Below are 26151 nucleotides of genomic sequence, written 5' to 3'. Positions count from 1 at the left end.
GCCAAAACTTCTGCTAGAGCGGTTTGGAAGGCAGTAAGGCGAATCAAAGGGAAAGAATCAAATGCAATAGGGCATTTGAAAAACCAAGGACGAACTGTCACGTCCCCCAGAGAAATAGCTGACTGCCTTGTATCCTCAATAGCAGAAAAATCATCCACTGCACACTACACGCCAGAGTTCCAAAAAGTCAAAACCAGGGAGGAAAGACACCCCATTGATTTCAGGTCAGAGAACAATGAAGACTACAACAAACCGTTCTCGCTTGAGGAACTGAGGGAATCGCTGGACAAGTCACATGACACAGCGCCTGGAGAAGACGAAATCCTTTACCAGTTCCTCAAGCACCTTCCCGAACCCTCATTGGCAGTCCTGCTAGGGGTCTATAACTGTGTGTGGCAAACAGGCGCTTTCCCAAACAGCTGGAGGAAAGCCACAGTTATACCGATACCTAAACCGGGAAGAGACGGCTCTGACCCAGCTAACTATCGACCAATAGCACTAACAAGCTGCATCTGCAAAACCATGGAAAGAATGATTAACAGTAGGCTGGTCTGGTACCTGGAAAGGAATAAAGTGATCTCAAACTACCAGTGCGGATTCCGGCAGGGGCGGACAACAACTGACCACCTGGTAAGGCTGGAAGCTTATATTAGAAATGCATTACTCAGAAGAGAACATCTAGTAGCTGTATTCTTCGATATAGAAAAGGCCTATGACACAACCTGGAAACATGGAATTCTACGTGACCTGGCGCTTATGGGGCTTAAGGGACACCTCCCCCGTTTTGTGGAGGAATTTCTGAAAGATCGAAAATTTCAGGTTCGAGTGGGCAACTCCGCTTCTGACACTCATGACCAGGAAATGGGTGTACCCCAGGGCAGCATTCTGTCAGTCACCCTGTTCAACATTAAAATAAATAGCATCATAAATGCGCTGTCCCCTGGCATAGAGTGCTCTTTGTATGTTGATGACTTTGTCATTCTTACTTATGGGAAAAACATGAACACCTTAGAAAGAAAATTACAGTTATGTTTAAACAAAATTCAGGGTTGGGCAAACTATAATGGTTTCAAATTCTCAGACTCCAAAACAGTTAGTATGCATTTTTGTAATCTAAGGGGACTCCACCCAGACCCTGAACTATTTATACACAAAAAGAAGATCCCTGTCGTGAAAACTACAAAATTTTTAGGCCTCACCTTAGATTCCAAATTTAATTTTCTCCCCCACATTAAGGAACTTAAGAAGAAATGCCAAAAGTCATTAAACATACTAAGAGTACTCAGCCATACGGACTGGGGAGCTGACAGAGATACCTTGCTGCTGCTCTATCAGAGTCTAATTCGATCCAAGCTAGACTACGGATCCATAATATATGGAGCAGCAAGGAAGTCGTACCTAAAATTACTGGAACCAATACAAAATGCTGCCCTGCGTCTCTGTCTCGGCGCGTTTCGTACATCACCTATCCCAAGTCTCCATGTGGAGGCTGGAGAACTCCCCATGGATATAAGAATGAAAAAGCTTGCAATGCAGTATATAGTCAAGTTAAAATCCAACCCCACGAACCCTGCTTTTGACTCCATATTTAACCCCACAGAGGTAGAATTATACAATCGAAGGCCTAACGTCATACAGCCGTTGGGCCTTCGAATGAGAGAACCCATCCAAAATTTAACCCCACCCATTGACCAAATCTCTAAAATAGAAACCCCTCAGAATCCTCCTTGGCTAATGAATAAACCCAAATTAAATTTATCCCTCCTTAATTTCAAAAAAGAAAATACAGACCCAAGCATACTACAAGTCCACTTTAGGGAACTGCAGGAGAGCTATGGAGATTGTGGCACCATCTACACAGACGGATCCAAAATGGAGGGAAAGGTCGTGTGTGCCTGCTCCTTTCGGAACAAAACAATCTCCCGTAGACTCCCCGATGGCTGCTCCATCTTTACGGCCGAATTGCACGCAATATTGCTTGCACTTATGGCCGTAAAAGCATCAGAAAGGAGTAAATTTATAATCTGCTCCGACTCCAAATCTGCATTGCAAGCTTTGGGGCGGATGAAGACTGACATCCCATTGGTACATAAGAGCCTGAAGCTGTTGGACCAAATAACAGCCGACCGTAGGCATGTCACCTTCATCTGGGTCCCCTCCCATGTTGGCATTGAGGGAAACGAAGCCGCAGACAGAGAAGCAAAGAGAGCCCTAAATCATGCGGTGTCAGGAACCCAAATTCCCTACTCGGACCTGAGACAAAGTATTGCCTCTGCCACCTATCGAGAGTGGCAGAACCGATGGGAGGCTGAGACTCACAGTAAACTCAGGCAGATTGTGGCGGATGTCAGGTGGCGGCCCACATCTAAGGGTCTGACAAGGCGTGGTAGCACAACCATGTCCAGACTTAGGATTGGCCACACCTACATCACGCACTCTTTTGTACTGAAGAGAGAGGAGCCCCCACTTTGCGAGTACTGTGACTCTCGCCTCACCGTGGAACATATCCTCGTTGATTGCCCCAGATACCAGGATGTCAGGGCGAAATATTTTAGAGCCACTAATCTAAAAACACTATTTAATAATGTCGACCCTGGGAAGGTACTGGGCTTTATTCGGGAAGTGGGGCTATCTACGAAGATCTGATTTCTGAATTTGTGAACATGCACTATTTACATTAGATTTTTACCAAATATTTAAATTTTTACTACCTTTACTATTTTAACTGTGAATAGACCTTGATTTTAATTATATGACTGTATAGAATCTGGCCCTTGTTGTTTAGAGAGAGAGTAGTCCTTAAGGGACTGCAGGCACGACATGGCCTAAATTGTGCCGATGTGCCTCAAATCAAAAAATCAAATCAAATCTAATTATAATCTCATCAAATTCCCAATAAAGTCTATAACAGAGTGTTATGTTTGGAAGTGAAATGTCCTGATTATAGTCCATAAATGTGGTTATGGTTTCTTGGCAAATGAGAAACAGGGGTTGGTCTTTAAAATTTAGAAAAAAAAGTATTTCCTCATTCACATGTCTAAAGAAACACATTTAGAGTCTATTCTACTTTTTTTATTTGACATTTAATTGTTGAAATGTTTTACGAACATGTTAGAATACAATTTTTTTTTTAAAAGTGAAGTATCCCTCTCAGACTTTGTGATCTATAGGGCTGGTGGTGTAATGATCATCTGTTTCTGTGGCTCACTGTAAACAAGGGTGTCATGGGGCCAGCACAAAGACCTTTTACTTTTCACCCTGCTTAATGTCAGGTGCTCATTCATCATATATCTAGCTTTGTCTACTGTTGGCAACATCTTGTCACTACTTTTTAAAAAATGTTTTTAACAATTTTGTTGGTTATTTTCATACACTATGTTTGTTTGTCTTTTCATCCCAGAGAGACTTGAGAATACTTATATTGGTAAAGAGAGCAATGTTTGAACACATAATTAATTTGAGTCTTTCTTAGCAAACCAGCAAGGTTTAGTCATCGTAGTTCTAGTTTAAATTCTGTTTGCAATTGATGTTAGCCACTATGATTGTACATTTAAATTTCAAACTTAGGTTAAAAACATTTAAAGTTAACAGATGCGTATCTATTTTTAAAAAAAAATGTAGACTGAGACAAACGTTTTCCAATGGTTAATTTTGTGTTTTATCTTTATCAAATATTTATCTGCCTTGTGAATATATATATATATATATAGAGAGAGAGAGAGAGATATAGCATAAGAAATCTATTTAACATTCATTGAAATAATCTATTTATGTGTCATCTGCCAAATCATTCATAATGAGCATTATCTTTCATAATAGCATTGTCAAACCCTCATTCATTTATTTCTGTTAGTCATTTCTTCTGACCTCATTATCACTTAATAAGATCCATATCTTTCAACATAACATTGTAAGACTCTCAAAATCATTCATGTTAGTAAATATTTTTTCTGTCCTCCTCATTACTTAATGTCATTAATGTTTCTTAAAATAACATCTAGTTCATTCTTTGTCATAGTCATTTCCTGTCACCCCCAGTAATATCATTTAACAAGCTGAATAACTCTTTTTATAAGAATCATGCGTTAAGTCCCTTATGTAATGTCACTGATCATCTTGGTTCAATGACTAATCTGATCAAATCTAACCTTCAGTCAAGTGGGAATATGGTGGTAAGCTATGTTGAATCTTTGCAATTCAGACATTGATTACTTTCTTTTGAAATACTTGTTCCATTCAATTTGTAGAATTATATTCCCTTCTTTTTTTGTTCAGTACCATCCCTGAAAAACAGTTTCCTTCTTTTATTTCCTTCTTTTCATCCGTCTTTTGCGGTTTCTTTTTATATCTTGTATGTCTTTCAAGTTTTCATTTGAAGCAGTTGATTCTACAGATTTTGTTTCCTATTGATCTATTCTCAGACGGATATCGTCAGAGTGCTATTCCTTGCGCATTAATTATGTATAAGAATTGTTTATGCTTGAACTGAACCTTGCTTAAAGTTAATTGTTTATATTCAGTTAATTTTTTTTTTGTTATTTGTTTGACAGACGTTATATTATGTTGTTTTTTTTTTATTTTTTTATTTGAACATTCCAAATGTTGCTTGAAAGTTTCTTTTAATCAATATAAGCAACTTATATGCTGTAACAGAGCATTGTAATTGATAAAAACAAAATTCAAAAGTATTTCATTGAATTGATTAGTTATATAAAGTATATGAATTATCTGTTTGAGCATGTCAATTAGTATCTACTTTATAGAGTAAACATGAAAGCAACAAACACTAATAGCATTTTTATTTCTTTCAGATCTTGTAAGAACTAACTTTGGTTATAATCTCCTCACTTTCATCATTCTCTACAACAACCTCATCCCTATCAGTCTTCAGGTCACACTGGAAATGGTGAAGTTTGTTCAGGCTATTTTTATCAACTGGGTATATCCAATCATTTTTTTTTTTAATTTTTACATTTATTTGTTACTTTAGAGAGAAATTTATACTTGGAACATTGTTTTTATCTCCACTTAAAAGATTACAACCATTAGACCTTTTGACTAATTGTGACATTTCCTGTCATAAGAGATTTAGTAACTGATATGAATAGCAAGTAGCTGACTGATCACTTTTATGCTGAATGATCACTTTTATGAGTATATGGCACTGTTGTAAAATTACGCAGTGTCTTTTAATTGATTTACCACAGAGATTTCTTTATTTCGAACTTCGTTTCTTTGAAGAAGTGTTTAGATTTGTATATTGCACCTTTTGTTCAGCATTGCATTTATTTTATTTCTATTTTGATGAAAGGATCAAGACATGTATTATGAAAGAACTAAAACCCATGCTAATGCTAGAACTTCAAACCTCAATGAAGAACTAGGACAGGTGAGTAATCAAATACATTTATTGATGTGGTCTGCTATTCTAAATTTCAGTATTTGACTCAATTCTGCCTTGAAGAAGTCTACTAAAATGCATTACAGCACATTACTAGGGTGTGTTGCATAAACTGCTCAACTACTTAAATGAGTGAGCTCAAGTTATAATCCTGATGTAGATTATGGATTTTTCAAGATTTGACTTAAGATGAGTTGTGTTTGCTGAGTGTCTATAGGCAACACAGACACCTTTTCCATACACTTATTTTTAAAAGAGATTTGACTAGAGTGTACTGAGCATTCTATTGGAGCATGTTAAAAAGAATTTTCAAAAACAACTATTAAAATTTAAAAAAAAAAAGAGCTATGCTAAGAATCACATATAGAAATTAAATTGAAATGATATTGAAATCCTAGTTAGAATGAGTTGTGGAGAATCAGAAATGTAGAAAGCATTCAATTTAAGTTGAAAAGAAATATGGCTAGAGGATGGGGCTTTCTTTTTTTTTATGCATTAGTAGTTGTTCAGAATTTTGGCATATGTTATTGCTATATGTGGTATTACTTATATATTTATTTGTAACTTGGTCTTGTCAATGAATGTTTCTTGTGATAATTTATTTGTATATTTAAAAATTTATATGATTATGGGCTTTAATGCATTAGTCCATTTTAAAAAAAAACTGTTTTTATTTTATTGGTAATCTAAGTAATGTTACTTCTTCTTCTTCTTCTAGCCAGCTTTTTGCTGCTGAGCTGGTAGCTCTTATGCAGACTGTGCCAAGGAAAAATAGTGTTCTGTTCTCTTCAGTTGTTCAGCACTACTGTACAGGCTGTTGGTTATGTTGGGCTGGAGTGGTAGTAGGGTCTGCCTAAGGTGGATTAGGAAGGGGCATTCAAAGAGGATATGGTTTATGGTTTCATAAGGATGGGCACAGTGTCTACAAAGGGAAAGCTGTGTGGAATTTATTTTCTTAAGATGGTAGTTTAACAGAAGTGTTTGTCCTGTTCTTAGTTGGAAGATTGTAGATGTAATTTAACAGAGGTGTGTGTCCTGTCCTTAGTTGGAAGATTGTAGATTGTTCTTTGCGGGGGAGGAAGTTAATACTGACCAGTTTGTTTGGCATGGCATGTGCATGGCTCTGCCTATGTTTCCTGATGCTCATTGGTTGAGCCACTCCTCTTTGTCATTGTTGACTAACATTGACATTAGGGTGAGGGTGAGGTAGTTAACAGGTCTATCTGGTTGTTCCATAGATGATCCTACCTTTGATAGTTTATCAGTCTTTTTATTTCCCATGATGCCTCTGAGTGCAGAGATCCACTGTAATGTGATGCTGATATTTTGACATCATCTGATGTATTATCACAATTATTTTTGTCAACTCTATTGGGCTGTTTGGGGTGCTTCTGTTAAGTGCTTCAGTGTGGATTGGAAGTCTGTAAAGACAACAATATCTGATATCATATAATTTGTTTTCAACTGTCTGCAATGCTAAAGTAATGTTACAAAATGATGGGTATTTAGTATATTCTAAAAATATTGTATGAACATTGTAAAGAAAAATGACCTTAAAATTTTGTTTTCAGATAAAATTTTTGTTTTCTGATAAGACTGGAACCCTTACCCAGAACATAATGAGGTTTAGCAAATGTTCTATAGCAGGTATCATTTATGGGTAAGTAGAAAGGTCTCTTCACACAAAGTAGAGCCATAGTCAGAAATGTATACTATATTTACATTAAATTATATATTATTACTTGCCGGATATGACCCAGATCCACAAGCCTTATACTTTGGGTATTACTGATCTAGTGCATCGGAATTAGATCTATGTCAAACATGGCCAATATTTCCTTCACATTTTTAAATTTTGAAACGAAAATAAAAAGTAGAATGTAAAAATGGGTTTAGCAGATTTATTCATAACATATATAAAATACTGTGAAAATGGATTTACCTGATTTGTTACAAAGTCTCATTCTTTAATAGAGATAAATTTAGGTATTTTATTTTTAGGACCCTCTGAATGTGCAAGAGACATAAACATACACTACAGCAATGCCATAATCTAAGGAACATTTATGCCAAATTTTATCAAGATTGGTTAAACAGATTTGCTTTCTATGCACGGCATACATACATACATACCTTATATATATTAGATATACATTTAGATAAATTGATTTCAAGGATGTATGAATTAAACTTTTTGCTTATAAAAATTGTCTACATAAAATGATTTTGTTTCCTTTAATTTTTTCATTATTTTGTGTAATAAAATCTTACTAAAACGACATAATAATAATAAGCTACTGATAAAAATGTTGTCATGACCAATATGTCTGATTTTGTTTCTCATCCAGAAACAATGAAGAGAGCAAAGAGAAGTTTAATGATGACAGAGTTCTTAAAAATCTCCAATCAGAACATGTAAGTATGTAAAGGTTGTACGTTTTAGTACTTTTAAAAAGAAAAACTTTTCATGTAAGTTTAAATGTTATTTGCTTTCACTATTTCAGGAAACTGCTCCAATAATATCAGATTTTTTAATGTTGCTGGCAGTATGCCACACAGTTGTCCCTCAAATAGATGAAAACACTGGAGAAATTCACTATTTAGCATCGTCACCAGGTTCTTGAATTTTTATCTCCAGTAATTTGTTAAGGATTTCTATTTTAATCGATTGTAAATAACTGAAGTAGATCATTTTTATTTCATGTTTATTTTGAAGGAATTACATACAATTTGTTTAAAAATTGACTTATCAGGGTTTGCTTCAGTCAGGATGACAAAAAAAAATGTTATTGGTTTACCTCACACATTAATAAATCATTTGGTTGATACCCAAAACCAAATAAAATATTGTGATTATTATTTCTTTGTGCAAGACAAAAATGTACAAAAGACATGAAAGATTAGAAACCAAATATGGAAAGGCTAGTAGCAATAAAGAAGCATGTTCTTTGTAACAGTCACACAACAATGTCGTTCACACTTTAAATAGAATAAAACTTTCATTTGAAATCAAGAAGCTTAAGATATTTGGAGACATTCGATCTGAGTTATTTACAGTAAGTGCAGATCAAGTTTGATATTTTAAAAAACTCATTTTAACATTTGCATTTTTTTTTTATCTTTAAAAAAATATTTTCTATAGATGAGGCAGCATTAGTTAAAGCGGCTAAAGAGATGAAGCATGTATTTACAACTAGAACGCCAGACTACGTTGTGGTTGATATGGTGAGTAGCTTGTCTCAGTCTGATTTACAATCAATTTTGGAGACTGGATATATATTATTGATATTTATTGAAATCCAAATATTGTTTTTTAAACTCATCAAATAGCACTTTCTAAATCTAGTGCTTAATTCTTTTTAAAAACCATACCTCAAAGAACTTTTTCCTAGCCTAGCTGGAATTAATTTGTCTCTATAATGGACATATAAAAACTTCATGCTTAGAGAGTTTATCATTGTTGCTTTTCTACATTGTGGAGAAGGTCTTGTAAATATATATAAATATATAGAGAGATAAATAGCCAAAGCTTCAGTCTAATTCAGACAACAAAGGCTCTGAGCTTGAAATTGTTACAAAACATCCTTGACAAAATTCATAAGTTTCCTATAATCTAATCTTCGGCCCCTTTTTTGACAAATGAAAACTGAGATTATTTTGTCAAAGCACCTTAAGGTTGCCATTTTCCTTTTACATAGAAATACCTGATTCCAGGATGAATCAGTCTCTTCTCGCATTAGCTCTTCGTCTGTTCTGAAAAACTCAACATGTAGTCAAAATGTGCTACTTCACTTACTTTGTGATTCAGCTCTTATAATTATTTGTTCCTCATTTAATTTCTGATAAAAAACGTTTATAAAATTATTTTTTTCCAAATATCTATTTATAATTTAACACATAAATAATTTCTTACTGTTTGAAATTAATTTGCTTCAACAGTTGGGCCAGCCAGCCAAATATTTAATCCTAAATGTGTTAGAGTTTACTAGGTGAGTTTAAAAGTAGTGAATGTATACAATTGTACATCTTGTGTCTCCTATCATGTAGTACTGTAGTAAGACAGGTTGACCACTCTACGTTCTATCTCTTCTGTCATTATGCTGGTGAATATTGTCATTATTTGCTTATGCTCTGACTCAGTTTTAGATTAGCTGAAATGATTTCACATTAAATGCTAACATTAAAGAGCCTTGGGAAACATTGAGAGAATCTGTATTGTCTTATCCTTGCATTGCAAATTGTTAATGTTTTCAGTCTTGAATAACTTACATAAGTAGTTGACTGCAGGCCTTTCCCAGGCCTGGTAAGCAAAAGATTTGCTGATCATTTTGTTCATTTATAGCAATATGGTATTTTATGCACAGGATCAGTTTAGGGCACTGCATAAATCAGCATGGTAGCGTCCCTGTACTGGTGCCAAATTTGCATACAGTAACAGCAACAATAAAATAAAAAGCATTACTTTATATTATTAGCAGCCCTCATGAGGAAATGTCATTTTTGGTTTTGCGCTGTCCATTCAACAAATTTAGATCTTAAAAAAGTAATAGCTTTATTAAAAATCTAATGTCACCACTGTATTAATGCTAATCTTCTTGTGATTATTCTGAAAACAAAATTTTTAGTTTTTTAAATTAAATACATGTACCATTAAAAAGTCTCCTATAATGTATGTAGTGTAATTTTAATCTTAATAGACACAAGAACTAAATAACATAAAATCCTTTATTGTCTTGTTAACTTTGTGTTTTTATTGTTTCTATGCTCAGTAAGAGGAAGAGAATGTCTGTGATAGTCAGGACTCCAGACAATAGAATTTTGTTATTGTGTAAAGGAGCAGTAAGTACAGTTTAGATCAATACTTAGACGATATTTTAGATAGCATTCAGTCTACATTTAGACAATTAAACATTCTACGCATTTGTCTGAAATTGTTATGAACTCAAAGAATCTCTGATCTATGTTTTTTTTTAATCTTAATATGTATGTTTTATATGTATATATGTATGTTTTTTTATCTGTAGTAATAAGCATTTGATCTTTGAACTATTATGCTTATTTTTGGCTTCCATTAGGATAATGTAATCTATGAAAGACTAGGAAGTGATAAAACCTATACTGAAGAAACCTTATCCCACTTGGAACAGTTTGCCAGTGTTGGTAAGTATATACAGGAAAAGTCTTCTTGCACTTGGTCAATTGATCAATGATCCCATTTATTCATTTTGTATATCCTGTCTGATTAGGTTTAAGAACTTTGTGTTTAGCTAAAACAGAAATCTCTGAAGAGTTTTACAAAGAGTGGTCCAACACATTCTACAAAGCAAGCACTGCCATTCAGGACAGAGAACAGAAACTTGAAGAAGTTGCAGAACTTATTGAGAAGGTCTGTTGAATTACTCTTGATTCAAGTGACTCTGTCACTGATTTATTGAATAGACATTCATTGACTTTAGTATTACAGCTAGTATTCTGTCAACATTTTTACCAAATATCTCTTGTTTCTCTTTTATTTTGTATAGGACTTGCAACTTCTCGGAGCTACTGCCATTGAAGATAGATTACAAGATGTAAGTAATACTTGTTTCAAAGAAATGATCCAATAAATATTCATAGTAACAAAAGTAGATTTGTAATTTTTGTATTGCTTTGATTATTGGTTAAATTAAATTCCTATTTTGAAATCTTACAATTATTTTGATTTACTTAAAACTTGCCCATGCATAGTCTTTTTTTTTTAAGTAAAGTCTGTATTTTATAAGATGTTATGTTTGAAATCAGCCAGTGTTGTACAAGTTTTTAATCAACCATAATATATATTTTAAACTAGTAATAGAAAAAAAGCTGTTACTTTTCTGTGTTGTAAATGCTGATTTTTTTTGTAGGGAGTACCAGAAACTATTGACATACTTAGTAAAGCTGATATCAAAATTTGGGTGCTCACTGGAGATAAACAAGAGACGGCTATAAATATAGGTAGGTGATGCATTCGTTTTTATTGAGGATTTATATAACCTTCTCAAAAATAACAAAAAAGCATTTATTATATATTATTTAAACTGGAAAGTCTTTTATTTTTCATTATATTATTTTGTACATTATTTAGTTGGCATCATCAATTATTTGTTTTATATAATTTTTTTTTCTTAAGGTTATTCTTGCAAATTACTCAACCATAGCATGGATTTAGTCATTATTAATGAAAATTCTTTAGATGTGAGTATTAAAATATATAGCTTTCTTTAAAACAACAGTTTAATCTGTTTATAGCTTGGTATTGCCTTTTTAAATAAAGATTACACTGTCTTTAAAACATTTATTGGTTCAGTAAATAAATTTGGTATTTTGTAAATGTGAATTTTGTTCCTTATCAGACAACCAGAGATGCTTTAGTGCGTCACAAAGCTCAGTTTGGTGAAATGCTTGGCAAAGAAAATTATGTTGGTCTTATTATTGATGGCCAAGTAAGTGTCTTTGTGGTAGTTAGTACTTAAATTGTTTTTTACTGATGGAGATCAATTGAAAGATCATTGTTTTGTTTGTTTTTTTCTGTCTTGAATGTCCTCATGGCAGACCAATTGTTAAAGATGATGTTGATGTCCACTGTTTACCATGTTTTTTATTTGTAAACAAGTAGCGTTTTTTTTTTTTTTTTTTTTAAACATAATTCCTCTTATTTATACAGCTGACCAACCTTTATAAGAGTGATTATTTTGCTCTTAATAAGTCATGAATAAGAAGATAATGATAGATTAAAGAAAAAATAGAACTCCCCACCTTCCCACCCCACCTCCAAAGTCCTGGTTAATGGAATGTCTAAATCTACTCAAAAGTATATAAAATTCTAATGATAGGCCTATAGATCCAAAGTAGAAGACGATGCGTAAATGAACGTTTATTTATTTTTCAACTTTTTAATCATGAATATGTGCAGGAATACTAGCTGACATGGTTTGAAGATATAGAATGTCTTTAACTCCAGACCAAATTTAATTTTCACATCATTATATTCAGAAAAAGCATAACATTTAAACCAGTTTTCCCTGTGTGGCCAGTTAGCTTCTCCAAATATATACAGAAATTGTCAAATTTCAAGGAAAATCATTAGAGCCATTTTCGACATCAGTTTCCAGAAGAGTTTGCAAGCTGAATAGAAGAATTAAAAAAAAAAAACAATAGCCTTTTTAACAGATAACTTGAATCTAGTTTTAATGGTTTCATGACATATTTAATTCATTTAGAACTTAACTTCTTTTGTCTTTCTCTTTTTGTTGTTGCCTAGAGCTTAAAGTATGCCCTCACTTGTGATTGTAAACAAGATTTCTTGGATATTGCTCTCAGTTGCAGAGCTGTCATTTGTTGTCGGTAAATTAGTGTAGTACTTTACTTTGTAAATTGTTATTACATTTATGAGTCCTAATTTGGTCAAGAAGCTAAAACTAAATATGTGGTAGTAATTTATTTTATGGATTGCTGTTTGAAATACAGTAAATTATCTGTTAAATCACTTAATTAGTGAGTAGGTCATTTGTGTAATACATACTAGTGATTTGAGCCAAGAAATCTACTATTATATACACTTTGTATTCAGGGTTTCCCCACTCCAGAAGGCTGAATTAGTTGAACTTGTTAAAGTCTCTCAAAATGCCATCACCCTGGCCATAGGAGATGGTGCAAATGATGTTGGAATGATTCAGGTAGTACAGTTTACTTTAATACATTTAGAATTGTGATGAAAACCTTCAAGAAATTTTCAATGCTTTTCTTGTTTAACAGTGATTGCTGAAGTCTTTGAGTTACATAGTAATTTTTCTTTTTTTTTTTGTGTGCTTTTAAAGGCTTTAGTCCATGCTCTCTTTTTTTCCGAAAAGGTCATGTCAAAACTTAATCATTTTCTTTTTTCTACACGTTTTTTGGAGGCTTTACTAAATTCTTTTAGAAAAGGTCATGTCAAAACATTTTCATTTTGTTTAGTGTTTAGTATCATTCATTGTTTCAAACGTTTGAAGGAAGAAAAGGCTTTACTAAATTCTTTTAGAAAAGGTCATATCAAAACTTTTACCTTTTTATTAGGAAATATTATCCTATCATTCTTTTTTGATATTCCAGGCTGCTCATGTAGGCGTTGGCATTAGTGGTGAAGAGGGTCTTCAGGCAGCATGCGCTTCTGACTACTCCATAGCTCAGGTATAGTTCATTCGCTGAAAATAGAAGTAATAAGTGTCTCAAATTCAAATGATAAGTGTCTTAAGTTCATATTGTTACACTCTTTTTGTTAATGTCTAGTTTTGTGTTTACCAAAGTTGGAATCACTATGTAGACCCTTTTTGTTGAGGGGATTTCATTTTTTAAGGCAGGTTCAGTTGGTGTAGGAGCACTTTTGATACTCTAGGTATATTTGAAGGAATCTTGCATAAAAATCCCAGAAAAGCCACATGTTTTGTTTTACATGTTCCTTCAGAATTGAAGATTATTACATCCTAGCCCAATTCTCCCATAAGATGGTGGGAGGATGGTGGCAGGCAGGAGTTCAAATTCCAGGACCATTAAGAGAGAAGAAACTCCATAGCACATGACCAGGCTGCAACTTGTTTTGTACGGAAACAAGCACTTTATCAAGTCCAAAAATAAATTAGAACTTCTGGCACCTGTACTCAAAAAAGATCATTCTTGAACTTTTTGTGAAGAAATACATCTCATATTTATTTTTTTTGTATTTTTTAAACTAATAGCAATTCTAACATACAATTTTTGTCTTTGTTAAAATTTGAATCCCAACTGATATCAGGACACTGCTTGATTTCATATTGCTATAAAACCCTTAAAACACCCAAGCCTTGTCCATTCAGTATGCCTTTGGATGCTATTTTGTTAAATACTTGTCTGATGGTTAGTTAGTGAGCTTTCAAACACATACCATGCAATTAATACTCAATTTAATTTGATTGTAATAGTGTTATTTGAATCAAAAAGTATTATCTAGTTACCCATTCAATTATTTGTTCATCAGAATAGCTATTGAATGCCTATTGTTTGTACATTCCAGTTTCGCTTTCTTCAGAAGTTGCTACTTGTACATGGTGCTTGGAGTTATAGTCGAGTGTGTAAACTTATTTTATATTGTTTCTACAAGAATATATGCTTATATGTGATACAGGTAAGCATCGAAACACTTATATGTTATGTTTAACATACATTAAAAAAAATGTAATAAAAACCAAAGGTGGGAATCTTATTGAAAAAGTTGTTTGATTGAAATGGCCATTGCAGTTTGCAAGTTTCTTTTCAATGTTAAGTTAAACATTATCAGCATTGAAAGTAGACATCATTCAAGTCAGGCACTTACATGACTTATAGTTGAAGCTTAATCTTTTTCAGACACCCAACCCAAGTTTTTTAAATTAGCAAAGTTCATTTTATTTTTAATCATTCATTTTTATTTTATTTTTAAACCTTTGCCAAATCTTTCCTTCATTCTTTAACATCCAGATTAGGAATTGTAAAAAAAACACAGTCGCTATGGATCTTGTTCTAAAAATAAATGTGTATTTCAGTTCTGGTTTACAGTAGAAAATGGATTTTCTGGTCAGGCACTTTTTGAGAAATGGTCTCTAGGATTGTACAATGTGGTATGTGGCCCTCTTGCCTGGGCCCATTACAGTTTTTTGTCATCAATGTTCTATACTTCATTTCCTTTAGACAAGTTTTGAAATGACTTGTCAGTGTCCGTAGACATGTAGCCATATTTTGGTTTTGATTATTTTAACATGTTTTAACAATTTCACGTTAGCATTCACTTCTATTTTGTTATTTCTGAATCCTTTTTGTTAGAAACCAAACCAGAGTGTTAGCAGTAACAAAGAGCTTTCATTGATTTAGCATTGAATAGAAGTGAATTTTCATTGTTTCAGAGAGAAATCTTAGATGTTTTTTTGTTTTGTGTGTGTATTATGAGCATGACTGTTTTGTTATTGTCACCACTCTTTAGTTTCTATTTTTCTTTGCTTTCAGATGATGTCATTTTAAATTCAGCACACAACATTTGGCATGATATTATTAAATGTCTTTTTTTATTTTTCAACAAGTTTTCATTTTTCATCATTCTTTGCAGAACCGTATCATTTTGTACTGTTAAGAAAAACTGTCCCATTGTCTCAGTTTAAATAAACTGATTTGTGTTTTTATCTGAGCCTAGTTTTACAAACTTAGGTTTAGCCAAAGTTGATACATTTCATGGTTGCTGAATACATTGCTGAATTCTGTGTTGGCTTTGAAAACTTGTATTTCATTGAATCAGACTTTTCATGCCATTTGTTTTCTGGATAAACTTTGAGGTGTCTGGGGAATTGTGCCCCATTAGCAAATATAACTTTTGGTGCACACACTTATGAATGGAAGTGTTGGCCACTGAGAATAATTTTGTGATTTTCATCTACAACATTTGTATCCAGGTATTACATAGTTTTTGTGAAGTGAATTAATCAGATAGTGTTAACTTGCTGAAAGAGAGTCTCTAGTTGTAGATTTATTATCTCCTTTAAATTAACATGGTGACATTTATCAAGTATTTTTCAACAACATTTATGTTGTAGTTCAGTGTCACAATGTGATTACTTTGCCTCCTGTAGTCGCAGGCATCCTTGGATTTTGTTTTAGCTCAGTAAGCTTTGACAACTGTTAAATATCTTTGTTTTGTTTTCAGGTTGGACTAACTGAAATGATTTTGCACTTACACATTTTGTTTTGTTTCATTTTTTTTTTTACATTTGTCTTTTTTTCTATGCTCCTTTTGAGAACAGTTTTGGTTCCAGCTAAGTAACGGGTATTCTGGTCAAATTCTATTTGAAAGATGGACTCTAGGTCTTTATAATGTGGTAGGTATTGATCTGTCATTTATCTTCCATTATCATTAACCCTCTCCCACCACTCGACTTGCACTACTTGCTTGTGATATATTCATGAACTCATAGGAACATGAACTGGTAGAAACACAAACTGTTGCTGAAGCATTTGACTACATTAGACACACTGCATTGCATACCAACCCTACACATGTGAATGGAACAGTAGCATGAAGGTGCACTGATAATAAATAATACTAATTCTACACTTCTGGTTTGTTTGTTGGGCTAGAGTTATCTTTTTGTAAACTATGAATCTCTTTTATTGGAATGACAGTAACTGACAGCTGTTGATATAGATACATGAACACTGTTACCACTCACATGCTAATCTTTGTGCTCTGTCTGAACTCCTTTCAGTCCTCAATATCAATCTTACACATATTCTTTTCATTTGGAGTTTATCTTAGATTTGCCATTAGATTTAACAGGATTCTACCAAGTTAATGGGACAAATGCACTAACAACTATGTTTTAAACACACATTTTGTTTTTGTACTGTAGCATGTTAGACTCATCTGCTTTGATTTACTGTGCATGCATTGACCTCATTTAGAACCAGGCATGCCTAAAACTATGTAGTGAAAAATGTATTTAAATAGTGTTGAAACTGAATTCTAGAATTTTAACACCAGTATAATTGAAGCCAGTTTTATGTACAAGTAAATGCTATCCATATTTTAATGTGTTCTTTTTGTGTCTGCTTGTGAAGCAGAAGTAAGAGTGCTCAGGCTTTGGGGTGAATAATTTTGATTATTTGAATAGTTAATTATTGAAATGTAACTACAGACAAAAACTTTTGTATCGGTTCCGTTAAAATGTATTATGTCAATAACATTTATTAAAACTCATCAGATCTTTTTATATTCTTAAAACTATATTGAATATTTTTATATGGTGTTGAAATTTAAAATATAAAAAAAATTGAAGTCATCAATATAGCTACTTTCACTTCTGCTTAAATAGTCTGCTTTACCTAGTCTAGGTTTGTTATTTTTAATGCAATTCTAGTATTGGAAAAAAAAAAAAAAAAGAACGTATGGCAGCATGTTTTTTTTTCTTCTTTGTTTTCATGTTTTATTAAAACTGAATATGCCTCAATCTTTCTTATTTTTTCTCTATACATTGCTTTTATTTAAACACTGAGATTCATTTTGAGTGAGTGTGTTTAAAAAAGAAAAGCTTTAAATAAGTATAATCTAAACTAGCAAATGCAATGAAGTACTTCTGAATTCAGACTTGATTTATTCTAGAAATGTTAAGCAAAAATTTGAGCTTCTGTCTAATTCTGTGTATAGCACAAATAAAGGGAGCTGATTATATGATGAAATCATAAGCTAGTGTGCTAGACATTTAGTTAAAAAAAAAAAAAGCAGATTTTTAAAATTACAACAATATATATATAGTTGGACAAAGTTTGGCCACTAAACAGCTTACCAAGACATTTTACAATATCTTTGAACATTTTGTGATGTGAAAAAGTGTAGAATATGTAGATCTATTAATTTATTTACAAGAATATTTTTTTTTTACTTTTATATATTTTTGGTGAACATTGTTATTACTAAGGTGAGGATGTATGGAGAAAACGTATAATATATATAGCCTCTTATTTATTTATTTACTTAACTTTCCTGAAATTAAAGTCTAAAAATATCATGTTTACTTTAGGGACATGCTTTGATCCTGTACATATCTATCCAATTGTGCTGATTCATAAATTTCCTTAGCCTTAGGTATTGTGTATCATGATTTGAGAATGATTCAGAACAAACAATATTTCATCTTGATGGATGTCAAGGTTTAAGTGTGATCATTAGTTCAAGTAATATCTCTTAAATAATTATTTGTAAAATTTTGACCATTGATCAAATTGTCCATAACTATTTTGAAATGTGTTTTGCTATATTTACAGAATATGTATTTCTTCTCCTGTTTGACTAATCCCTTTGTGTTTGTCAGATATTTACAGCAGCACCGCCCATTGCCATGGGTCTGTTTGATAGATTCTGTTCAGCAGAGACAATGATGAAAAATCCAATTTTATATAAAGATTCTCAAACTGGCAATCTCTTTAATGTTGTGGTGAGCTAATATAGTTCTTTTTTTATTTTTTAACTATTTTGTATCTTGCTGGTATTCAAGAAGCCTATTTAAAACAGATGGTGCCTGAATATGTAACTTGCTTTCAGGCTGACAGAGTAGAAATAGGGAAGAAAAAGAATTTGACCTAATAATTTTGGTATCTTGTTCTTTGTGAAATGGTTAAGTAAATACTGACTCTTAACTCTTGTGTTTCTTTGCTAGACATTCTGGGTGTGGATTACTAATGCCATATTTCATGCTATAGTTTTATTTTGGATGACAGTGGCCACATTAAGATATGGTAAGTGCAGTCTGTTTGGTGCAAATAAACAACAAAAAAAAAAGAATCTCGTTTGTTAAGCCTGTGTTTTTTGTTTTGTTTTTAAATAATTGCTTTCTACGCTATATCTTTTGCAAATGTGTACTTTACATTTTAAATTTTAGAGAATGAGTTAGTAAAAACAAGTTTCATGTAGTATAACTTCCTATCTTGGGTTTTGATCACTAGTCTAGGTTGTTTTTTTTTTAGAGCTTATAACTTGTGTTGGAGCAGTAGAAATTCATCCCATTATTTACATCAGTATATGAACCCTAGTGCTATAAATTTTAAATCTGAAGCTTTGCTACTCCCGCCCCCTAAAGAATTGTGCTTACTTTCAGAGCAATGCAACAAAATAAAAGTGAAAAGAGAAATTTGTTACAAGAACTACTTCTGCAGATCTCTACTTTTTTTTATTTTCTGTTAATGAAGACACATTTAGAAAACATCAATTAAATTTGTGAACTTTTGGATTCATTTTGTTTATAAATAACTTTTTAATCATTGGCTTAAATTTCTTTTTATGACAGATGTTGCATTCCCAGATGGCAAAGTAGGCGATTATCTTTTCTTAGGAAATTTTGTCTATACAGTAAGTGAACCAAACCTTTTGCTCTATGTCAGTTGTTTACTTTTGAACACATCGAACACTTACTACCCAATAATGGTTCATGCCTATTTCAGTATGTGGTTATAACAGTCAGCTTTAAAGCAGGATTGGAAATAGTAGCCTGGACATGGGTATGTATATCTTGTCATTGACTGAAGTAGACAATAAAATCTTTGATTGTATTTGAAATCTATTACATAAACGTTAACTGTCAAAACATTGTAAAAGTAAAGTTTTTTAATTTGAGAAAAAAAGGAATCAACTATTTTGTTATAATTTGATTTCTTTTTTAGATAACTTAACATGGATAGTGCAATTAGTTTTGTGCCATGTATCATACATACATTCTTTCAGTTAACTCACCTGGCTATATGGGGCAGTATAGTTTGTTGGTTTATGTTCCTCGTGGTCTACAGCCATGTCTATGAGCTGATTGGTTTCTCAGCCGAAATGACAGGAATGGTAAGTTCAAAACAATTCTTCTTGAAATAGGTGATTTTTTTGTTCTCTAATTTTCAAAGTAGCCATCACTTCCATGTTTGTTTCTCTAATTTGACCAGAAATGTGAGGTGTTGTAAAAAGGATTGCATTTATTCTATTCCTCAGGATCGCTATGTTCTGAGCTGCTCTTTGTTTTGGTTTGGTCTTCTCCTCATTCCATTTACTGCATTACTTAGGGATATAGTCTGGAAAGTGTAAGTAAAAATATGGGATAGAATCTATCTTTAGGGATTTATTTCTTTAATGTTAGCCATTATTACTAATGTTGTTTTTTTTGTTTTGATGTTAAAAATCACAGATTCAATGACAGTGAATCAAACTAAATTGTTCATATAATTGTATTCATTTCATGAAATATTAATATTCATCTATATACATTTTTGTAAATTATCCTAATGGATTTTTAGACAAGCAATTCAACTATTCAGAATACATATTTTGCTTATTACTTGTAAATTATAAACAAAAAAGAAAAGCTACAAAAAAAAAAAAAAAAACATACATCAATTTAACTAGTTAAATATTATGCAGAAGTGACAATACAAGAACAACTAACTGAGGCATTTTATGAAATGAAATAGCACAAAGAAACTACATCTTAAAAATAGACTCACAGCCAATAAATAAAGAAAATCCAACGTATCTTGGTGTAAAATTAGACCAAAGACTGTCCCTAAAACACTTAATGGCAGATTTAAAAGAAAAGGCATCACAAAGATTAAACATAATAAAACACCTAGCAGGAACATCCTGGGGAGCTGAAAAGAAAACTTTAAGACAGTTATACACTGGATACGTCAGGTCTGTCATGGATAACTGTCTCTCCATACTAGTAGCCGCCAACAAAACCTATCATGCATCTTTAGACACAATCCAAAACCAAGCCTTGCGTCTAATCAGTGGAGGTATGAGAACTACTCCCACAGCAGCCAGTGAAATAGACTCCAATATTGAACCTCTTAATTTAAGGCGCAACAGAGCACCATTTGAAGCTATTGAGAGATACAGAAGGTTGGAGGATGATCATCCTAATAAATTAATAACACAGAGAAATAAGAAAAACAAGCAAAAAAAGCAAAGAACTCTCATCCAACTTACTGATGAACTAGCCCTAAAACACCATCTACCCAATAACAGAGACAAAATTACCAGATTCTCAAACATAACTCCTGGACTTAACTACAAACAACCAACCATTAAAACACACTTAATAAATAACACTCTAACAAAAGAATCAAATCCACTTGAGCTCAATGTAGGCACGCTCGAAACAATTGAAAGCTATCCAAAAACAGCCATCCATGTATACACCGACGGATCAGCCTTCAAAGCCACCATCAATGCTGGTCTTGGTGCCTTCCTGGTCTTTCCCAAAAATAAACACTTTGAAATAAGTGCACCCTGTGGCGACTACTGCTAAAACTTCCAAGCCGAAATTGAGGCAATTACCATAGCTTTGCAGACAGTTGAAAACAAATTATATCAATGGATACAACCACCATCAGATATTGTCTTTACAGACTCCCAATCCACTCTTCAAGCACTTAACAGCAGCACCTCAAAAAGCCCAAGAGATTTGACAACACTAATAGTGATAATACACCAGATAATGACAAAATTAAACATCAACATGACATTACAGTGGATCCCTGGACACAATGGCGTCATGGGAAATGAAAGGGCAGATAAGCTTTCAAAGGCAGGATCATCTATGGAACAACCAAATAGACCTGTTAACTACCTCACCCTAAGGTCAATGTTAATCAACAACCACAAAGAGGAGTGGATCAACCAATGGGCAACAGGAAACACAGGCAGAGCCACATACAAAGAAATGAACATGCCTAACAAACTGGTCAGTATTAACTTCCTCCCCCGCAAAGAACAATCTACAATCTTCCAACTAAGGACAGGACACACACCTCTGTTAAATTACCATCTCAATAAAATAAATCCCACACAACTCCCCCTTTGTAGACCCTTATGAAACTGTAAACCATATCCTTTTTGAATGCCCCTTCCTAATCCACCTTAGGCAGACCCTACTACCACTCCAGCCCAACATAATCAACACCCTGTACGGCAGTCCTGAACAACTGAAGAAAACTGCATACTATTTTTCCTTGGCACTATCTGCAAAAGAGCTGACAGCTCAGCAGCAAAAAGCTGGCTAGAAGAAGAAGAAGAATGAAATGTGTTAGGGATTTTCACTCTAAAGTTCATATCGATAAACTACTTCTTGTTGACACTTTTATTGTTAACTCACCTAACTGTACAGATGTTTTGGTCATTTCCAGAATGGCTTTATGCTGCTGTACCTTGAAAAAAATTGCAGAATTTTAAAATTACCAACCAATCATAATTAAACTAGTTAAATTAAACCATTACAAATGTCTGCTCCCATGAAAACTGGTGTGGATTTATGTGAAAATTGTGTGAAATTTTGAAAGTAACATTAACCAGGCATGGATACAGTTGTTTTGGGCTTGTAATATGCCTCAAGTTGATCAATATTTCAGTTGATTTAGACTCTTAAGAAGTTAATTTTATTCAAAATGGTTTTTCATTCCATTCCAAGAGAACAGTGAAAGCTTGATTGATAAGAAAAATCTTGAACTTTATTAGATCTAAAGCTTGGGGGGGGGGGGGGGGGGGGGCATAAACCTCAGGAAACCAAGTAATTGGGAACAGTTAAGTGAAGGACCACATGTTGGTAGTTTTAAGATCCTATTTACTGTCTTAAAGCAATAAATTAAAACTATTATATGGTTTATTAAAATATTTGGCTTATCATTTTACTCATAGAATTCGTCGAGAATTTTTCAAAACTCATCGGCAGTCTGTTCAAGAACTAGAAAAGGCACACAAAGAGATCAAAATTGAATCAACACTTAGAAAGAAATTAAGGTATGTTCCATGTAAAATGTTGCTAGAAGTTTGTTTTTTTTAAACACATTCTTTCCTGTCTTTCTCTTTCTGTTCCTTGTGTTTTACTAATTAAGTTCCTGCTCTTTCAATGTAATTTTGCTGCTCAAAGTGGATTTTTGTGTGCAGCAAGTCAAGATAACTGTATATTTTTTAAGTAAACTCTCTTCAACTATTTTCAGTTTCTTTAGCCTATACTCTGTCATTCGTTTCTCTTGGACTCATTCATTTTTTTTTTGCCCACTAGCTGGATATAATTGTCTTTGAACATTTACCAACAAGGCTTCACTGTGCTAAAATAATGCTGTCAATGTCTTTTGTCATTAACTTATCTTAGTGGCTGGGATTCCCTGTCTTGCTCCGTATTCTAGCCCTCTGTAAACAAGATGACCTCAATCATCTCTAGTTTGTTTTGATAATATGTTTAATTTTTTTTTAGTCTCAAAAGTCAGGATTATTTGGCTGGTAGGAAATCGAGTGAGGTGTGAACACTGAACCATAATGCTGAACTCTGGCGTCACTGAACCTGGTTTAATACACATGCCTTATTTAGATGTAGTTTTAGAAGTGTACTGGCTATGATTATGGATAGTCTGTAAGCCATTGTCTTTTGATTATTGTATGTTCGTCATATGTACACTATTTTGATTAATGAATTTAAATAAATCTGACATAAATACACTGCCTGTGTCTGCACAGTGGGCCTGTCACAAGTTTAGACACAACATGTGACTAACTATTCAGTTAATGGGAGCAAAACAGCCATTATTAAAAACCCAAGGCTTGACAGAGCAACAAAACTGATAGGGGTCACGCAAGATTGATCTCTTAAAGTTGTGACTTCCATTATTTATTGTATTTTGTTGGAAGGCATTTTTAGGTTCTAAATAAATAAAAGCAGAAGTTGTTCTTGCTGTTCGAGTCCCATCCTTCTTCTTCCAGTACCTAGCATTTAGTTAGATCATGTTGAGATTATATACTGACAATATGGATGAAATGTTACAAAAACCTAGTGTGTCCCAAGCTTGACTGGCAAGTAGAGTGGTAATCCTAAGGTTTCCTGTTCAAAATTTGTTGTTGAGCTCAAGTGAGCTAATGAAATAGGTTAATAAGGTTCAAAGCAGTTGAATAATGAATGTGCCACATAATACTGTTGTAAAACGACAGTTTGCCTGCTCCACAAACAGTTAAAAAGGTTTTGAAAGGAAACACAAACTTGTTTAGATCACAGATTTCCCTTTAGTAATTTTGTGAAGCATTGAAATTCATCCTTCTGTTTTCAGTCATTCTTGTATTGATTGATGGAATTTTTTTTTGTTGCTTTAAGAATTCATTTATTCTCAAAGCAATATAAGAAAAATATCTACCTAAATTTATGTTGTTTGTTTTTAATAACTGAAAATTTTGTACACCAAGAGCGTCGGACAAACTCTGGTTTGCATAGGTTTTTTTTTTTTTATTACTAATGTTTTTTGTATTGATAATAAAAAGCTCAGTTTCAAAAACAGTGAATCAAACTAAGTTGTTCATATTAATTGTATTCATTTCATGAAATATATATATATTTATAAAAATGATCCCAACTGATTTTTAGATGATAATGTCTCCAAGCTGCAATAGATGATAAAAAAAATATTAAAGTTAGTGTGGGAATTTTCAGAAAATTTTCAGAATTCATAAAATTTCTTCTGAACAATTTTTCTAATCTATTCCCATCACTGTAGCGATCTACATAGACACTCTAATTAGTGTTATTTTGTATTATTATTTTCTAATTTCCTATGTTTATTTTATTCTCCTTAGAGTATACTACTGGAATGAGTATGTTCATTTCTCTCTGCCATATATTTTAGTAAATTTTGTGTTCGCTTCTGACATGTCTGGTGTAAGTGGTTTTAAAAAAACGTATCCAAAAGTAAATTTAGAATTTTCAAGTCCCAGTAAAAAGGTTTCCAAAAGAATACATTTCATTTACTTTAAAGGAGTTTTAATTTGAGCCAATGTACCTAAAATTCAAAATATCCAAATATTGTTCTTTTCATTTAAAGTAAAGTAAAGTTCCCCTAGTGGTCTATAGGTCAGATGATGTAAAGGTCATCTGTTTTTTAGGCCTACAGTTAACGAGGGTGTCATGTGGCCAGCACAATGACCAACCTTTTTATTTTCCCCAACTAATGTCAGGTACCCATTAGAGCTGGGTGGACTTAGAGGCGCCCAAAGATCCCCCAAAATTAAAAATCCCAGGATTCTAACCCGAGACCCCTGGTTCGGAAGCCAAGCTCTTTACTGCTCAGCCACCGCGCCTCCAAACTTATTTTCATATAGTGAAAAGAAAAATGTTCCCATCATGTTAGTTGACTTTAGCTCCAAAGTAAAGTGCTCTTAATACAGCTATTGAAATAATTTATTAGTTTTTTTCATCTGACAAGGTAAAATGTTTTGTAAAATGTTTTACATTTTTCGGATGTTCCTTTTGAGTTCAAGATAGTTTACTTCCTAGTCCAAACCTCCCGCAGGACAACGGGGGATGGGAGCGGGCAGGCTTTGAACCCTTGACCGTCGATAAATTCGAACGACAGTCCAGCGCGCAAACCGCACGACCAGGCAGCCATCCCAATACAGCAGAGAATGTCTTTATGAAACATTAGGTTGCTACAAGAACCTAAAAATTAAAAGTCTTCAGTTTAGATTTTTTTTCTATTGTTATTTTTGTATTTGGTAACCCTAAACATTCCTGATATTGTAAATTTTTTTTTTTTTTTTTTGTCTTCTGGTGTAATAATTTGGACACATGGTGATAGTCTGCCATAGCTAAATAAATCTAGATGCTTTTTTGTTTATTTCTTAGGATCTTAAGTTCTCAAAATCAAAGAATAATACGAAGGTTTTTGTTGTATGTTTATTGAACTATGACCGTATAATTTTAAAATGAAGGATTGCAAAAAATAAAGTGTATTGCTTTTCATTGCTGAGTGTGGGCTATGATATGAGTATGGGGATGCTGATGCAATTCCATTTAGTAAGATAAATCATTTGAGATTTATTTTAAAAATGATATGGCTGTGATTTGAATTAAAAAATGTACTGATGAGTAAATAAAATGATTTATGATGAGATAGATTTATTCCATAATTTCCCTTATTATTTGCTGGAGGAAATTAAACAGTTTGTTGAAGTTTTCTTTTTAATGTTAAATTTCTGGCCAAAGTACTAACATCTTTATAAATTATAACTATTTAGCGGCTTTGTTTGTTTTGTTTGTTATCGTTTCTCGAATTAAATTATATTGACAAAAGCAGTATTACAAAAATTAATTTATAACTTTGTCTTTTGAAAGAATCAACTTTTGTTATTGTATGTTCATATTGATTATTCAGATGTTCTCTTTTCTTTCAATTGTTTGATCTTA

At 33.0% G+C, this 26151-nt stretch overlaps 1 protein-coding gene across 24 annotated transcripts in view; it reads left to right on the top strand.

Annotated features, from left to right (window-relative positions):
• The window catches only part of LOC106074939 (probable phospholipid-transporting ATPase IA), a 79470-nt gene that overhangs the window by 35059 nt on the left and 18260 nt on the right, over window positions 1-26151 (top strand). For 20 of the 24 annotated variants that reach the window (XR_008779414.1, XR_008779415.1, XM_056038713.1 and 17 more), the window contains 27 exons: window positions 4155-4172; window positions 4812-4939; window positions 5312-5389; window positions 6973-7061; window positions 7750-7816; window positions 7906-8017; window positions 8544-8626; window positions 9341-9390; window positions 10171-10240; window positions 10477-10561; window positions 10648-10787; window positions 10924-10971; window positions 11287-11377; window positions 11553-11617; window positions 11776-11865; window positions 12684-12766; window positions 12993-13098; window positions 13511-13588; window positions 14448-14558; window positions 16201-16275; window positions 18265-18387; window positions 18610-18688; window positions 19237-19298; window positions 19391-19447; window positions 19671-19778; window positions 19923-20011; window positions 22623-22724. Coding sequence is in view for 22 of the 24 variants with exons in the window: in XM_056038713.1 (XP_055894688.1) it covers window positions 4155-4172; window positions 4812-4939; window positions 5312-5389; window positions 6973-7061; window positions 7750-7816; window positions 7906-8017; window positions 8544-8626; window positions 9341-9390; window positions 10171-10240; window positions 10477-10561; window positions 10648-10787; window positions 10924-10971; window positions 11287-11377; window positions 11553-11617; window positions 11776-11865; window positions 12684-12766; window positions 12993-13098; window positions 13511-13588; window positions 14448-14558; window positions 16201-16275; window positions 18265-18387; window positions 18610-18688; window positions 19237-19298; window positions 19391-19447; window positions 19671-19778; window positions 19923-20011; window positions 22623-22724 (2287 nt within the window). In the remaining 2 variants the exon portion in view is untranslated. Of the gene's footprint in view, window positions 1-4154; window positions 4173-4811; window positions 4940-5311; window positions 5390-6972; window positions 7062-7749; window positions 7817-7905; window positions 8018-8543; window positions 8627-9340; window positions 9391-10170; window positions 10241-10476; window positions 10562-10647; window positions 10788-10923; window positions 10972-11286; window positions 11378-11552; window positions 11618-11775; window positions 11866-12683; window positions 12767-12992; window positions 13099-13510; window positions 13589-14447; window positions 14559-14955; window positions 15031-16200; window positions 16276-18264; window positions 18388-18609; window positions 18689-19236; window positions 19299-19390; window positions 19448-19670; window positions 19779-19922; window positions 20012-22622; window positions 22725-23181; window positions 25857-26151 lie in introns of those variants that run through there. The other 4 variants (XM_056038705.1, XM_056038711.1, XM_056038716.1 and 1 more) reach the window with 3 other exon arrangements.

The sequence above is a fragment of the Biomphalaria glabrata genome, chromosome 8 (genome assembly GCF_947242115.1).
Source record: "Biomphalaria glabrata chromosome 8, xgBioGlab47.1, whole genome shotgun sequence".
Taxonomy (NCBI): domain Eukaryota; kingdom Metazoa; phylum Mollusca; class Gastropoda; family Planorbidae; genus Biomphalaria; species Biomphalaria glabrata.
Note: the sequence above shows the minus strand (reverse complement) of the source record. Positions and strands in the feature narration are given on the sequence as shown.